The sequence below is a fragment of the Rosa rugosa genome, chromosome 5, assembly GCF_958449725.1.
Source record: "Rosa rugosa chromosome 5, drRosRugo1.1, whole genome shotgun sequence".
NCBI classification, from domain to species: domain Eukaryota; kingdom Viridiplantae; phylum Streptophyta; class Magnoliopsida; order Rosales; family Rosaceae; genus Rosa; species Rosa rugosa.
The window spans coordinates 11,629,501-11,644,994 of NC_084824.1; the positions used below are offsets into that span (position 1 = coordinate 11,629,501).

The 15,494-nt window shown below is 36.3% G+C and overlaps 2 protein-coding genes and 1 non-coding gene across 4 annotated transcripts; 2 read left to right on the forward strand and 1 right to left on the reverse strand.

Annotated features, from left to right (window-relative positions):
• Positions 1-1,168: 1,168 nt before the first annotated feature.
• On the reverse strand, positions 1,169-1,248 carry TRNAL-UAG (transfer RNA leucine (anticodon UAG)). Its single transcript has one exon. It is a non-coding gene; the product is annotated as a tRNA-Leu (tRNA).
• A 2,124-nt stretch (positions 1,249-3,372) lies between these two features.
• LOC133710108 (pyruvate dehydrogenase E1 component subunit beta-1, mitochondrial) lies at positions 3,373-7,823 on the forward strand. Of its 2 annotated transcripts, none has more exons than XM_062136100.1 (16): positions 3,373-3,528; positions 3,697-3,781; positions 3,880-3,951; positions 4,110-4,193; positions 4,286-4,312; positions 4,417-4,479; positions 4,622-4,708; positions 5,341-5,466; positions 5,630-5,763; positions 5,873-5,945; positions 6,065-6,130; positions 6,610-6,648; positions 6,732-6,856; positions 6,949-7,063; positions 7,275-7,380; positions 7,532-7,823. In XM_062136100.1, exons 2-15 carry the CDS (start codon positions 3,731-3,733, stop codon positions 7,341-7,343), a joined length of 1,131 nt encoding a protein of 376 aa, XP_061992084.1. In that variant the 5' UTR covers positions 3,373-3,528; positions 3,697-3,730; the 3' UTR covers positions 7,344-7,380; positions 7,532-7,823. The 2 variants fall into 2 exon arrangements, with proteins under 2 accessions (XP_061992084.1, XP_061992085.1); XM_062136101.1 differs by having other exon boundaries at positions 4,113-4,193.
• A 1,752-nt stretch (positions 7,824-9,575) lies between these two features.
• Positions 9,576-15,418, forward strand: LOC133708485 (uncharacterized protein At2g33490). The gene is made up of 11 exons (XM_062133953.1): positions 9,576-9,932; positions 10,282-10,354; positions 10,712-10,786; positions 11,554-11,615; positions 11,706-11,774; positions 12,160-12,188; positions 12,278-12,485; positions 12,591-12,833; positions 13,279-13,332; positions 13,804-14,798; positions 15,140-15,418. The coding sequence occupies exons 1-10, from the start codon at positions 9,816-9,818 to the stop codon at positions 14,755-14,757; spliced, it is 1,884 nt and encodes a 627-aa protein (XP_061989937.1). The 5' UTR covers positions 9,576-9,815; the 3' UTR covers positions 14,758-14,798; positions 15,140-15,418.
• The last annotated feature ends 76 nt before the right edge of the window (positions 15,419-15,494 follow it).

Below are 15,494 nucleotides of genomic sequence, written 5' to 3' on the forward strand. Positions count from 1 at the left end.
TTCACTTCAAAACAAACTCCTTATCCACAATGGGGGACTAAAATCCATAAATACTTATACTTCTTTTTATTTTATTTTATTGCCATACACTTTTTTCTCTCTTTTTTTTTTTTTCGGCATACATTTTTTTTTCATGGACAAGTCTTTCCCCCACACTTATTTTTTTTTCATCATCTCTTTGGTAGTGCCTTCAAAATCTTGTCTGTCTCATGAATTAGCTCCACTAAATCCTTAGAACAAGGGTAGGGATATAACTATACTAAGATTCAAGGGTTAGGAAAATTAATGGTGATGAAAGAAAAAGGTTTGAATGTAGGCTCAAAGGGGTTAAACTAGGGGGTGTACATCTTGTGTACACAAATGGGGACACATGCTATTTTGGCTATGGTGGAATGTCCTAGGTGCCTTTATCCTTTCCGAAATCAGGGACATGTATTGATAAAAGTTCGACCAGTACAAGAGCAAGTTCTAGTAATCTCTAGAGTCCGTTAAACTTAATCTGTGGCAAGCAGTCAATCAAAGAGAAAGATAATGAGATCACTAAGCATCGCCACAAAGAATGGCAAATAGGCTCAAATTCTCACATGATGATGATGATGATGATGATCGTGATGACTGATGAGCCTTCATTGACAAAGAAGACAATTTAAATTGATTATGATTGTTGATAATATAAAGTGCTTCAATCAGTTTAGCGCACTACATGCAGATGTACATTGAGCCCTAAGCCCTTATTCTGAAGCCAAGAGTTTGTTTCGGAGTTTAGATGCGATTAATACAGATGAAATATTAATGTGATCTACTGATCTTGCTTTGGTGATGACTAATGAGGTATTATATTTACTAAAATTAGAAAACTCAAGACACAGTCGAAGATTTTATCTATCTATTTTAAATTGTGTGAGAGTGATGGTGTTACGTAAAAGATAACTTTACAAATAGTTCCCTCGGTCATTTTTGGCCGAAAAAAAAAAGAATATAAGTTTTAATTTGTTTTGTTTGACGTTCTCGAGAGAATTTCAATACAACTCCTGCATTGCTTTGGGCCTAATACCAATAAGGTTACTGACAGTCAGTTACGTTAAAACAGTCCAAGTCCAGAAAACTATTTAACTTGGCCCAAAGGAGAAAGATAATTTAAAATAAGACAGTATGAAAAAATTAAATTTGACGGCTGTGGGATTTGAACCCACGCCCTTTCGGACCAGAGCCTAAATCTGGCGCCTTAGACCACTCGGCCAAACCGTCTCATTGAAATTAAGTGACCTTCTTAATTACTTAGACTAGGAAAAAAAAAATATATATATATATATTTTGGGACAAAACACTAAGTAAATTAATATATCATAATAAATGATAGTAACTACCTTAGTTAATATCTACACAACGCATAATTTTTTTGTTTTTAGAATACATTTAAGAAGATAATAATACTTCAAAGCACGCAATCTTGTTAATTTTAAATTTATATACTGTGCCATTACTCTCTCAAAATTTCCAAAGAGAACAATAGACATTAACCAAGTATATGAATAACAAAAGTCTAGGTAGAAAAAAGAATGTTCGTGGTAAGCTGTACAACAAAACCTAAATCAATACAAGGAAAATAATCACTGTCACCTTCATTGTCAATCAACTCATCAATTGTCAAGCATCATATGACAACTTTGCGAGCATTGTTGTTAAAAAAATAATGACGAAAATCACAAAGAACAAACAACTAATACTCATGTTATATTGTTATGATATTTATGACCGTACAAAAACTCATCAAACTGATCATCTGAATTACATAAAAAAAAAATATATATTAAAGATGTAGAATCGTGGAGGTGAGATGATGAGATATCGAAATGATAAATTTACCAACTTAGGTAGCATCTAAAAAAATTTATGATGGAATCAAAAAAGGAAAAACAAAAGTACATGAAACATGAAAAAATTAAAACCACCATTCACGATGATGAAGACTGTCGCGAAAATCTAGAGAAAATGACAATTGGTGGAACAATATGAATGTGACATTTCAATGATACTATTGATACTTACTAGACCGACAGTAAAAAGTAATTTTGCAATCACAATAGTCAACAAAGAATTTTAGGTCAAAAATGGACTTCTGTGTGCCTTTACAACCAAACAAGAGCAACAATTATAGGTAGGTGAAGACTGTGTTTGGGGATTAATTAATCAAAGCCGAGCTACTAGGCTAGGGTGGACCCCGTAACAACAAAGATCTTTGATTCCTCATGAGTCATGACCCATCTCCTCCACTATGGATGGCCACAACAATTCCCTTAATTATTTTCTTCCTAACCAAACAGTGCCTTATTGGTAGCTGAGTCCCACCCACAACCATTTTCATTACCAAACCTACTTTGCATGATTAAGCTAACCTACTCCTGCTAATTCGTGTTTTTTAGTTAATTAAACGTTAATTGTCTATTTTCATTAGCAGTCTTTTGAAAAGGGACGTGTAAACCTTTGTCCGCGCCTCCAAGTGTCGTATTCTCTCTAGCTTCCATAATTGACTGCCAACCGGGACACTTGACGTATATAACCCTGTGGGCCTCAATAATTACGACCTTACCTTGTTCAATATACTGCCACTTGGGACAGTCAACGTCATTTAACAATATAACAAAAAGACGCATCAGGATTTTCGATTTATTCTTTTAATTCTTACTAAAATAAATCACAAAATACAAATTCGTATTGAAGAGTCAAAAATCGTTTGCCACTTTGCCCCGACGTAACGATGCTATTGTTTGGGGGTGTGTGTGTTTGGTGGGGTAGTAAGGCTTTGGTCTCATATATAAGAGGTCAGGAGTTCGAGCCCCATCAAGGGTGAGAATGAGGTGGGGTTCTTTTCAAAAAAAAAAAAAAAAATGATGCTATTGTTTGGATTTTGGAAAGAATGGTACAATGAACATTCCGAAAATTAAATATTACATTTTGTAAAAAAATAAAACATTATATTTTAAGTTTTTTTTTTTTTGACAAATTACATAATTTAGTTACTAAAATCACTTATTATTTAGTCTATCAAATAAAAGAAATGATCTCAACTTGGTCTATTAAAAAAAAAAATCTTGAAATAGATAATCTTGAATGGAAACTGAGTATGCTCTATTAGACTCTACACATTTGTTTTGCTAATCTTGATTATAGAGTTGTACTATTATTGAACCACAGTTTTTTTTTTATATATATGTAAGGTCTATATGAGCATGTTACATATGCATCTTCCTTCTCTAATCTTCCCTAATTTTGGTTAAGTTTAATACACATTCGTGGTGCATAGTATCTTTAGCAAGACAAAAATGAACATTAATTTTTTCCTAACCCGGCAGTACTTCGTGGAATACCAAATTTTTAAAACCTAAAACCAAAAATAGAAAATGAAATAAATAAAAAGGTCCAAAGCAGGGCACAAAATACAGAATATTAAAACGACACAATTGAAAGTGGTGGCTGCTGCTCACTCCACGTTCGCCGATCCGATCCCAACTCCAAACCGTCGTCAAGGTTCGTTCTCCTCCCAAATCCCTAGGCCCCCTTTTTCCATTTCGCTCTCAATTACGATCTGATTTTCTATTTCCAATCTTCCATACATGAAGTAAATAATAATATTATTCCTCATCTGCTCAGAAAATTTTCACTTCTTAAATCTATCTTCCTGTTTGTTTATTCCAGTGTTCTCTGTGATTTTGAGGCTTAATAGACGAAGATGTTGGGGATTATAAGGCAAAAACTGGGAGCTGGAACCTCATCTGCTACGGTAAACACCAACACCCTATTATTGCTGCAGTTATATTCTATAGTTGTGTGGAAGAGTTGCTTGATTTGATTCGTTTGGACAATTTTCCGGTGGCTCAGATGCTGGGGCAGTTGCAGAGGATCCGCCCCGCCGCGTCGGCATTGAGAAGTTTCTCATCTTCTGCAAAAGAGGTACTGGTGTTTTCGATTCTAGTTGCTCCTGTATAGTTGTACAATCTGTATCAGATTCCCAATTTGTTGGGGTTATATGTAGTTCTGCTAGGTCACGTAAGTTTTGGGGCACTGAATTTTGTTTTTTTTTCTTTTTTTTTTCTTTTTGAATTGTGCAGCAGATGACAGTGAGGGATGCTCTAAACTCTGCCCTTGATGAGGAAATGTCCGCCGATCCGAAAGTGTTTTTGATGGGTGAAGAGGTGAGGAGACATGGATAGGTTCTGTTTTTGTTGATATGAGACCCAACCAATTTTATTTTCGTGACCTTGATCTTTGCTTGTTCTGTTTGCAGGTTGGGGAGTATCAAGGTGCTTACAAGGTTAGAACTAGTCATGGAAAGAAACACATTTGAAGTTTTTTGTTTCATTTTATTCAAGAACATATGTGTACTTACCCGTCTTCTTTATCCTCCAATGTATATAGATAACTAAAGGACTTCTGGATAAGTATGGCCCTGAGAGGGTTCTCGATACCCCAATCACAGAGGTGATTCCTGTTACTTGACACGCCAGTTTAAATTCTCTCTTTGCTACTTATGTTCGGTAAAATTAGTTAAATCATTCTGTGTTGGGAATGTCTGTTTTATTAGATTGGTGACAGTGGCTGATTGGCCTCGTTTAATTTGCAGGCTGGATTTACTGGAATTGGAGTTGGTGCTGCTTACTATGGTCTGAAACCTGTTGTAGAGTTCATGACCTTCAACTTCTCAATGCAGGTTTGAGGATTTCTCTTTTGGATTTCTTAATGCACATAATGATTTATAGTTGACATCTTGACACTGGATGTTGTTTATTGCCATTCATTCACTTTGAGCACTATCACTGTACCAACTACCAAATCCTCCTATGCTTGTTGTGGTTCCAAAAAAAAAAAAAAAAATAATGTGAATATGATTGATGTCTTCATCAACTGTATTATATGACTGATTATGTTCTCATCAGCTATACTAATGATAGGCCAGGCGCTGTAACCTAATGCCTTTTTTAACCGTTAGTAGTTGACATAAGACTCTATTTTATTGAGTTGAGACTTGAACATGTTTTCAAACTGGTGGTTGAAAGAGCTATCTAGGTCCCACCTTAAGCAACTAGGCATGTCAATGCTTGACTGGCAAAGGATGGAGAAAGGAAGAGAGAGGGTGAGGGAGTTATTGTCGAAGGATGTTGGATGTTCGTTCTCTGAGGTGGAATTAAAAATAATGATTTCCATTAAACACGTTTGAGCTGTGTTAGCTTCAGTCTTAGCTCATTGAGCCTCTAGATCGTTAGGTCCAATTTACCTTTCTTGAAAGGATTCTGTATTTTCTCTGGTTGGTGATCAAAACCTCACTTCTGGCTTTTGTTGCAGGCAATTGACCATATCATCAATTCTGCTGCAAAATCAAATTATATGTCTGCTGGTCAAATAAATGTGCCCATTGTTTTCAGAGGTCCAAACGGTGCTGCTGCTGGTGTTGGTGCCCAGCACTCTCAGGTAATTGCTCCTCGGGCCCTTTTCATTTAGCTACTTAACTACTTTTGTTAATTGGCATTTTCATATGTAACTTTATTCGTGGTCTATGCTTTCATCACAGCAATTTGAGGCATTACTTTGGGGAATGAATATTGACAATTGATGATATGCTTTTTTTATCCAGTGTTATGCAGCATGGTATGCTGCTGTCCCTGGGTTGAAAGTTTTGGCCCCTTATTCATCTGAAGATGCTCGTGGACTGCTAAAAGCTGCCATTAGGGACCCTGATCCTGTTGTTTTTCTTGAAAATGAGTTGCTGTAAGTAACACACTGCAAGGGTTTTTGTTATTTTGTTATTTATGTTTGAGTTCTTGTTGATTGTCATAATGTCAAACATTTGACAACTTGATGCAAATTTGTCTTTCAGATATGGTGAATCATTTCCTGTTTCTGCCGAAGTTTTTGATTCCAGTTTTTGCCTTCCAATAGGAAAAGCTAAGGTGATTTCTAAGCTAATGAATCGTATCAGAAAGATGATAGTTGATCCAACCATTAATCAATTTTGTTGTGTCTTCTATCGTTGATAGTTGCATTCTAATCATAATTTGGTTTTATACAGATCGAGAGGGAAGGAAAGGATATCACCATTACAGCTTTCTCAAAAATGGTTGGCTATGCTCTACAGGTTTGTTTTCTATACCTCCTTTGACTTCCGTGATGATGTGTATGTAGTGAGGATGTATGATAGTGTTAGTTGATAAAGTAAAGGAAGAGTTTGATAGAGTTTGAAGCTTTTGACAACTAGGGCCTAGTTGCTTCCTTGAATATTGTCTCCACAGATTTACTGGAATTGAGTCGACGAAAACATTGTTTGTTATATTTCAAGTTATTTGGTTTTCTCGTATAATTGTTCAAAATTGTGTTACTGTTTTGCCTGCATGCTTCATATCCCTTAAAGTCTGTTGCCCTTGATCAGTGGTTTTATGGGAATCTATCCTTAGTCAATCCTTTCCGTTTAGTTTACATTTGCAACTCCATACAAGAGGTTTCTCTGGCCACTTCTTTTCTACAATCTCTCTCCCTCCCTCCCTCCCTCCCTGTATGGATGGCCATTTCCTGTATCACCCCTTATAATTATTAATTAATTCTATTTCTTGGTCTCAGGCTGCTGAGATTCTTGCTAAAGAGGGAATTAATGCTGAGGTAAATTTTTATATTGGTAACAACAAATTCCTGCTTTGTACCCTTTGTAATAGAGACAGTGTTGACTATCTGCTGGTTTACAGGTCATAAACTTGCGGTCAATTCGTCCTCTGGACAGGGCCACCATCAACGCTTCAGTCAGGAAAACCAACAGACTTATAACAGTTGAAGAAGGATTTCCTCAGCATGGTGTTGGTGCTGAAATCTGGTCTGTCCCTTTGCATTTTCTCTGAAATATGTTTGACTAATGAGTGATTTGTCGGCATTTTGTATACTTATTCTATTGTGTACTTTAACCAGCGCATCTGTTGTTGAGGAGAGCTTTGGTTATCTTGATGCGCCTGTTGAGAGGGTTGCTGGGGCTGATGTTCCCATGCCTTATGCAGCCAATTTGGAGAGATTGGCTGTTCCTCAGGTGAGTTCAGTTCTGATCTTTATAAATTGGTGTCAATTATTGTGTATGGTGTATAGCTGAACTGCCATCAAATAAGGTTGTACTACCTTCGATGGTGGTTAATAGGTGCACTAGCTAGCTATTTAATCCCTGGATTTCTTCTCTCCAATTTGGTTATTGTCTACAGTTGGTTAATTTGCCACTTATGGTTCTTGGTCAATTGGTTTTACAGATTGAAGATATTGTTCGTGCTGCAAAGAGAGCGTGCTACAGATCTGTGCCATTGGCTGCAAATGCTTAAATTTACCCCTTAAATGCAGAAACTTCTCCGGAACGAGGTTAGTTTTATGGTTTGTATTTATTTGCACCACAAAATTTGTTTTTGTGGTATCATATCATCAGTTATGAGTTCTATGGTTCATGGAAATCTTTTGGCTTTTAATTAAGAAATTTTCTTATTTTCTTATTTGTTGATATTTTTTTGTTCAGGAGATACAGAGACTGTACATTATTTCTCTTCTCATCCTGTGTGGGGAGGAACTGCTTGTCAAATAACTGGGAGATCATCCTATGTGAGGAGGAACTGCTCGGTCAAATAACTTGGAGGACATTGACAAGAGCGAGGAATTTTTTTTGACTCTGTTTAGTCGTTTATATTTGTGGCTGTCAACATTAAAACCTGTTGGGTTTTGGAAGCCATTTTCAGGGTTATCTACTGAAATACCACAAATTTTATTCCACAGAGGTTTATGGTGCAGCTTCATTGTTTATTTTGTGATGATTTTTGTCCACTTTGGTGTCTTTTAGTTTATTATGCTGATTGATATGTACTCTCAAGAAACTTATGGTTGAAACAAGCGATAAAAAGATGAGAAACAAGAAGAAAACATTTGTAATCAATGGCAAATGTCTATGAAATTGAGTGAGTTACTGATTTTCGATGAAATACGTGTTGAGCATTTTCCAGTTTTGTGTTTCTGTCAGATTTACAGAGATTTCCATCCCTCGAGCAAATCTTAGATGCTGTCTGTTATAAACTTATGTAGTATGATTTGTGTCTTTTTACTGTTGCAATTTGTCTTGATGCGTTTTTTACGCTATTAAAATGCTATTTTACCGCTAGCGTGATTGAATAACTCTGTTTAAGTTTGAACTGTGCTAGACTGTTAGAGCCTCATAATTTCTGTACTGCCTGGAACTTGCTAAGATTTTTCGGTCAGTGCCTGAAACTTGAAGGAGCTGCTGAATGTGAACTATATACAGCTATAATTTTGTTTCTTTATCAGTAAGTGGAAACCTGGTAGGTAGTATCCTACTGGAGACCAAATAGAAAGGAGCAATATCTAACTGGTATTGGGAGACTAGTTCCGCTATGCGCTGGACCACCCAGATGACTAGTTCTTGTATATTGATCGTCCCAACAACCACCTTTACGAAATTTGAAAGCTTTTCAACTTTTGGATAATCATTTTTTGATGCAATTTGGATTTGATTCAAAATGATACTGCCTTGGAATCATTACGATTGACATTCATCTCTTCCTTTGAGTTAGAAAGATAACCTTCATCTTCTTCCTTGAACCTAATCTTCGGCACGAAATGGATCTGAAAGTTCGAGGTCAGATTATCAGAAGGAAGATCCAACGATGTGAATTTCGGTTTACCATTAATGATATTGTGTTGCAATGATTAAAGTACAAAATGTAATCTTTTTGGACCCAAGAAAAGAAAAAGGTTATATTTGTAGATTTATCCGAGGTCACAAATTATGTATCCAAAACATGATCCCAATCATCACTAACAAGACAAGTTGACAACAATTATTTGATATTAGGATGTCATTATGTATTTGATCACAATCAAATCTAACACATCCCTGCCACAATTAAGGGCATGGACGGTGATGCTTATGTTTCCTAACACGGAGATTTTAGGATGTGCTTACTACAACTTTACCAAATTAAAATTGACCAAGATCTCATTCCTATCGGTTACTTTCACAAATGATTAATTTTTTTTTTTTTTTCATATATGAAAAGATGGCAAGATGCCCATACCTATCATGGGGTAGACTTGGAGACCGATCGTCAAGCTTCTTGGAAATAATAGAAAGAGACTTGGGCCTTAAGAAACGCGCATTATTGACCTAAAGAAGGTCTATCTCTCTTTCCGATTCTTATTACTTTTACCATTCGCCGCTGCCTTTTTACCAACTGACTTGGACGCGTGCACGCCGCTATTTGGGAAACATTCAAAATAACCGTAAACACTGCCGTCGACAAAGTAACTTTAGACTACTGGGGCGCGTTTGAGACGCGGTAAAATAAAAATTGGTAAAGTATCTACGCAGTAAAAATGAGCTTTCTCAGTGGACCGAAAACGGTCAACGAGACTTTTATCTTTTTAACAGCGCTGCATCAGTTTAATATTTAGAAACTAAAAAAAAAAAACTAATAATTTGACCGGATTTTGTTGGTTGTTTGGCGAAAACAAAAATAATCCATGATTGATAATAATAATTATTATTAATCAGGTCAGCAATTACATAGGCTTGGAATGACAGAGAAATGGAGAAAGCGTTTCGTTCATTTCGTATTACTCTTCTTCTTCTTTAGCCATTAGATTGCTGTGGATTATTGATTTGGTTTCACAGAGAAACAGAGACATATAGCTCAGACCAGGCTCTAGCCTTTAGCCTTTAGGTTTACTCTTCGTCTTCGTCTTCGTCTTCGTCTTCTGGCTTTTCATCTCCGTTGAATCAGAGAAAGAGGACAATGAAGACCTCTCTCCGAAAGTTGCGAGGTCTCGCACTTCACAAGCACGAAGCTAAGGACCACCGGATCGATCTTCAGCCGCATGCTCAATTGGACGAGCTCGCTCAGGCTTCTCAGGTACCACGTCTCCTCTTCTCTTTCATTTGCTCAGGAAAAGCTGAACAACTTTATGATTTGCTCGTTTTACAAAAGCGATCGATTCTGTTTAGTTTGAATTTGGTTTTCACTGTGCGGAGGCGTAGAGATAGAATTGTAGGGTTTTGACAACGGCCGGAGTCGGTTGATTAGGTCCTCTGGATCCTGACCTTGATCTTATCGGAAATTACTAGCTGAAAATTGTGTTATAATTGCCAATTTGAGCTTTTTCTGTGGATAATTTTGTCAATATCAGTGTAGCTGATGGTGCTTGTTTTCGAATGCTAAAGCAATTGATTATGTGTGATTAATCTGGTGCTTGTTGTTGCAGGACATGCAAGATATGAGGGACTGCTATGATAGCTTACTTTCCGCAGCTGCAGCGACAGCAAATAGCGCTTATGGTATTGTTTTTCAGCTGTTTCCCTTTTATTTTGGAAGAAAATCTCTGTATTGTACTTTCTTTTGATGGCTTATAGTCGTGCTGTGTATCACTGAAGAAGGAACTTTGTGATTTCAATCATAAGAGCTCAGTAGATTCGCTTACTTCTATAATGCACATCACTTGGACTCATATACAAAACAAACAGGGTTGTTAGCTTAAGCTGATACATAACTGGTACCTTATTCTGGAGATTGAGTTCTTGACAGTGATTCTTAGCATAGTAATTTGAAGATGATATTTTTCTTTTGAGAATCTTCCTGCGATTTGTTTGCTTTCAAGTAGAATTTTCTTACAGATTGCAATTTTCTTTTTGTAGAATTTTCAGAGTCACTGCGGGAAATGGGTGCTTGTCTTCTTCAGAAAACTGCATTAAATGATGATGAAGATGGTGGTAAAGTGATCTAAAACTCTATAATGCTTCTATTTCAAGTTTTCTTTAAGTAAGAGGTAATGTACTGTTTAAACATGCTTCACTTAGGACCGAGTTTGTTACCTTGGTGTCATAGGCACCATAGTGTTTGGATCGTCTCTGGCATCCAAGTCACTTATGGCATTGTGTTGAAATCAGGCTCTCTTGGTGATTTGTTATTCTTCAAATTTGATTTAGAAACATATTTGGCATGGAAGTTCTAGGACTTTAGCTGTTTGGATCTGTCTTGGGAGTCAGAGTAATACTGTTTCTTGTTTCCGTTTATTTATGTTTTTGTTTATGCCTCCCTTAATTTTTTTATTTTTTTATTTTTTTTATTTTTATTTTTTATTGGCATTCTATATCTCAGATGCTTTCACTTTTATTAAATGCTAACTTTTCAAGTAGGTTTGGTTCTTTACATTTTACTTTAATACCACATTTTCTTTGATATATATTTTCTTTCTAATATGCACCGGGTATCCAATCCAGCCAGTTTACCTGGTTTTTTGAAGTATTGCAGCATACAAATGTTTTTTTAGTCTATCTCCATTTTTCTTACCTTATTCCTCTCTTTGCACTAAAAGCAATGTAATTATACATGTATCAATGCTTGTGTATGTATTTATAATATGGTAATAGATTCATGCTATTTTCTTTATCTAACATATTGCACTTGAATTTGATATATCACGATTGGGAAAAATTAACTCTCTTTTGTGATCTACCCCAACCTAAATTTTGTGCAGGTAAAGTTCTGCTAAAGCTAGGGAAATTGCAGTATGAACTCCACAAACTTGTTGATAGCTATGTGAGATTTTATTGTTATATACTTACATATGAGATGGTTATGAAAACTCTCCTTGAGTTTGTTCTACTAATAATTTTTAAATTTTTGCAGCGCTCTCATATATTCCAGACTATCGCAGTTCCATCAGAATCTCTTCTCAATGAACTTCAAACAGTTGAGGTACGTTTGCTTGAACTCAATGATCTGATGAAGTTATAAAATTGTTCTACTGGATTTTTTCTAATGCATAAATTATGCATTGCTATAGGTGTTTCCAACCTTTTTTTTTCAGTTAACCATTTGTTCCTTCATGTCTGTTGTTCCTTTTTTCATTGTTTCCTTACAACTTTTCCTGGGCTGGGGTTTTGGTTATTGTGAATTCGCGTTTCTTCTTTTCTGTAAATAGTTTTTCCAAGTAATAATTCTGTTGTTTAGAATGTGAATATCTTTCTCAAATACTTCAATTTGCACAGCAAACGTTTTAGATAGGGTTTCTTGTTTCTATGTACACATCTCATTTGTCTGTATAAAAGTTAATGATGTGTGTCCTTTCATGATGATACAGGAGATGAAGAACCAATGCGATGAGAAAAGGTATTATAGACATTATACCTTATCATAAAAATACACCTTGTATGTCTTCATTCAGATGAATGTCTTCTCATGTGGTGCATTATGTGCAGAGATGTATATGAGTATATGTTAAAAAGACAGAAAGAAAAAGGGAGGTTAAGAGGTGGAAAAGGAGAGACCTTTTCTGTGCAGCAAATACAACTTGCTCGTGATGAATATGATGACGAGGCAAGTTTATTTGTTTTCCGGTTGAAATCTCTGAAGCAAGGACAATCTCGTAGTCTGCTCACACAGGCAGCTCGGCATCATGCTGCTCAGGTTTGTGACTCCTTTTTCTTCCTCTTTTTTTTTTTTTTTTTTTGTTGTTGTTCTTCTTCTTCATTTTTATCCAAGGGTTCTTATTCTCGATTTGTGCTTAAGCAGTTGTGCTTCTTCAAGAAGGCACTTAGTACTGTTGAAGCAGTAGAACCACATGTTAAATTGGTAACCGAACAGCAGCATATTGATTACAAGTTCAATGGGCTAGATGATGAAGGGGATGGTGACAACGATGATGATAATGATGATGATGATTCCTCTTTTGTGAATGATGATGGAGAATTAAGCTTTGACTATGGACATAATGAGCAAGAGCCAGATCTTTCTACAACACGAAGCTCAATGGAGGTCTTACACTCTTACTACAATTCATTCTGCTTATATTAAACAGTGTTGTTCCCTTGATATGCATCTGAGATGTTTGGAGAACCATGTACTTTTGCACATGATACATTAATAAGTCATCCATGTATCTATGCTGCATGAAAGCACAAAAGCTTTTGACGAAAAAGAAGAAAACTTTAAAACAGCTATGGCTAAAAGACGCGAAAGAAAGTTTAAATGGCTATATATGAAACGTGTTTTTTAAGTAAGATGTATGTGTATTAACTCTACAAGTTGTAGAATATTGTGCGCGACACATTGATTTGGACCTGAACTATTAATGTAAACTCGAAACATTTCATTCCTGTGGCTACTGTTTTGTGCCTTAGCTGTCCTATTGTTGATTTTCTGTAACATTTTGACATATATATATTATGTCATTTTGATTTGAGATTTAATGATAATGCAGTCGGATCAGGTGGACCTCACCTTTCCCAAGATATCCAGTGTGGAAGCTATGAAGGTAAACATCCGCTTTTTTTGTCGATTTACTTGTTCATTAATAGATATCCATTATAATGCACTTAGTCTTCTCTTTGTAATGCACTATAGTTCACAGTTGGATTCATATAACAAAAGATTGTGATTTGAGTTCATTTTGAATAAATTCCAAGAGAAGAAGGTAGCCTAAAGTGTAATCACACAAATTACTACATATAGATGTTAGAAGTTATATAATCATGTACGATCCAGATTGAAATGTAGTCTTCTAATCTAATTTAGTTCTTGGCTGGTTGCTCTTGCATTTTGTATCTATGTACATCAGGCGCATACTAAAATATAGACATCTTCATTATGCAGTCCTAGAACCTGAAGACTTCTTTATTCTCAATTCCTGCAAGAATCTTTATAAATTTCTTCTTAAAGATGTTCTAGCTTCTAATTTGTTGTATCTTGCTATTCTTCTCATGCCTATCATTCTGCCTATTTGCAGGACAGACTTAGCAGGAATTCATTTTCGTTTAAGGGTAGGGCAGTCAGCCAATCCGCCCCACTATTTCCTGAAAATAAGTTGGACCGCGCTGAAAAAATGAGACACATGCAGCCATCATTGTCCCGGAAGTTCCACTCGTATGTACTACCCACACCTGTTGATACAAACCATTCAGTTTCTACTGGACCCGGTAATTCAGTTCCCCAAACTGTACAGTCAAGTTTAAGTGGCCTAAAGCAGAATTTGTGGCATTCATCACCCTTGGAACCAAATAATGAAAAGATCATGGGAGATAAGAAAGCTGCTGGACCAACAGTAATAAATGCACAGTCAGTCCTCAGAGAGAGCAATAATAATATTGCATCCCATCGATTACCCCCTCCTCTTGCAGGTCATATGGTGTATTTAGGGATGGATCCCCTGGCTGCTTTTGATTCTAAAAAAATAAAAAGACAGGCATTTTCTGGTCCTCTGACAGGTAAGCATTCGTCTTCCAAGCCTGTGTCAGTGGGATCTCACCAAATGTTTTCTGGACCTCTGTTGAGAAATCCAATACCTCAACCAACATCAGTATCGCCTAAAGTATCTCCAAATGCTTCTCCTACTTTTATGTCCTCGCCTAAAATAAGTGAGCTTCATGAGCTTCCTAGGCCTCCTGTTGGCTTAACCTCTAAGTCTTCAAGACCTCTTGTTGGCCATTCAGCCCCCTTGGCGCCCAGAGCACAAATGCAATCTACTACAAGTAAACCACCGTTGTCACCGACAGCTGCTCCTTTGCCAAAACCTCCTCAGATCATCCCTCGTAGTTTCTCTATACCCTCAAGTAGTTCTAGAGTGACGGAGTTGCATGTATCTGAACCACAGGAGGCTTTTCCTGTTCCTGAAAAGTCTGAAGATGTTGCTTCACCTCCTTTGAGTCCAATAGCCTTATCTAACACACCTAAGAAATCATAAAACCAGCTCTGAGATTGTCGTCCGGGCTGTTCAAGTTAGAGGTAATATGAGCCATTTATACTGTTTCATTTCAGTAAAACATAAATTGTGAGGCTGTGTAGTAATAATACTTTATGCTTTTCTTTACTTGAAAACTCCTATGGACTAATATATATGAATTGGATTATAGATAAAGCTTCAAGATAGTTAAGTTGGTAAAATATTATTATCAAGTATCAACATATGTTGGTTTTTGTTGGCTCGAGAGAGGACATGAATCCAACATGTACTTTTAATGACAGAAGTGTATTGTCACTGTAACTTGCTCCTTTTTCTTTTCATTCCGAGTTTGAGACCTGGTATATTCTTGTTTCTAAGTGGCTATATATTTGTTTGAATGCAGGTGCAGATTGATTAATTTCATTTTTGGCGATATTTTGTTTCTAACCAGGCAACAAAATGTTGTGGTGGAAAAAGCTTTCTCATCCGCCCCCAGAGGTGCACATTTGTAAATATACCTTTTGTCCATGACATTTTTTTGGGGTCAATTTTACTAGCTAGTCCTTTTATATAACGGCATGTGGCTTTAAATTGTATAATTACTAGCCATTTGTTCCATCATCTGAGAAATTTTGCAATTTCTTTTCCCCCATCAATTAATAGTTAATACTCATTTGTTCCACTTAGAACACATCCCCCCCACATCACTTATATTGGCCATAGTAATATTGAAATTCCATAAGAAATGGCTGTTAAGT

Bases quoted from the DNA above. Each gene is read 5' to 3' on its own strand.
- LOC133710108 (XM_062136100.1), top strand. From the start codon at position 3,731: ATGTTGGGGATTATAAGGCAAAAACTGGGAGCTGGAACCTCATCTGCT. The intron at 5,764-5,872 runs GTAAGTAACACA...TTTGTCTTTCAG, and splicing joins TTTCTTGAAAATGAGTTGCT to ATATGGTGAATCATTTCCTG. The intron at 6,131-6,609 runs GTTTGTTTTCTA...TCTTGGTCTCAG, and splicing joins TGGTTGGCTATGCTCTACAG to GCTGCTGAGATTCTTGCTAA.
- LOC133708485 (XM_062133953.1), top strand. From the start codon at position 9,816: ATGAAGACCTCTCTCCGAAAGTTGCGAGGTCTCGCACTTCACAAGCAC. The intron at 12,486-12,590 runs GTTTGTGACTCC...GTGCTTAAGCAG, and splicing joins CTCGGCATCATGCTGCTCAG to TTGTGCTTCTTCAAGAAGGC. The intron at 12,834-13,278 runs GTCTTACACTCT...ATGATAATGCAG, and splicing joins CAACACGAAGCTCAATGGAG to TCGGATCAGGTGGACCTCAC.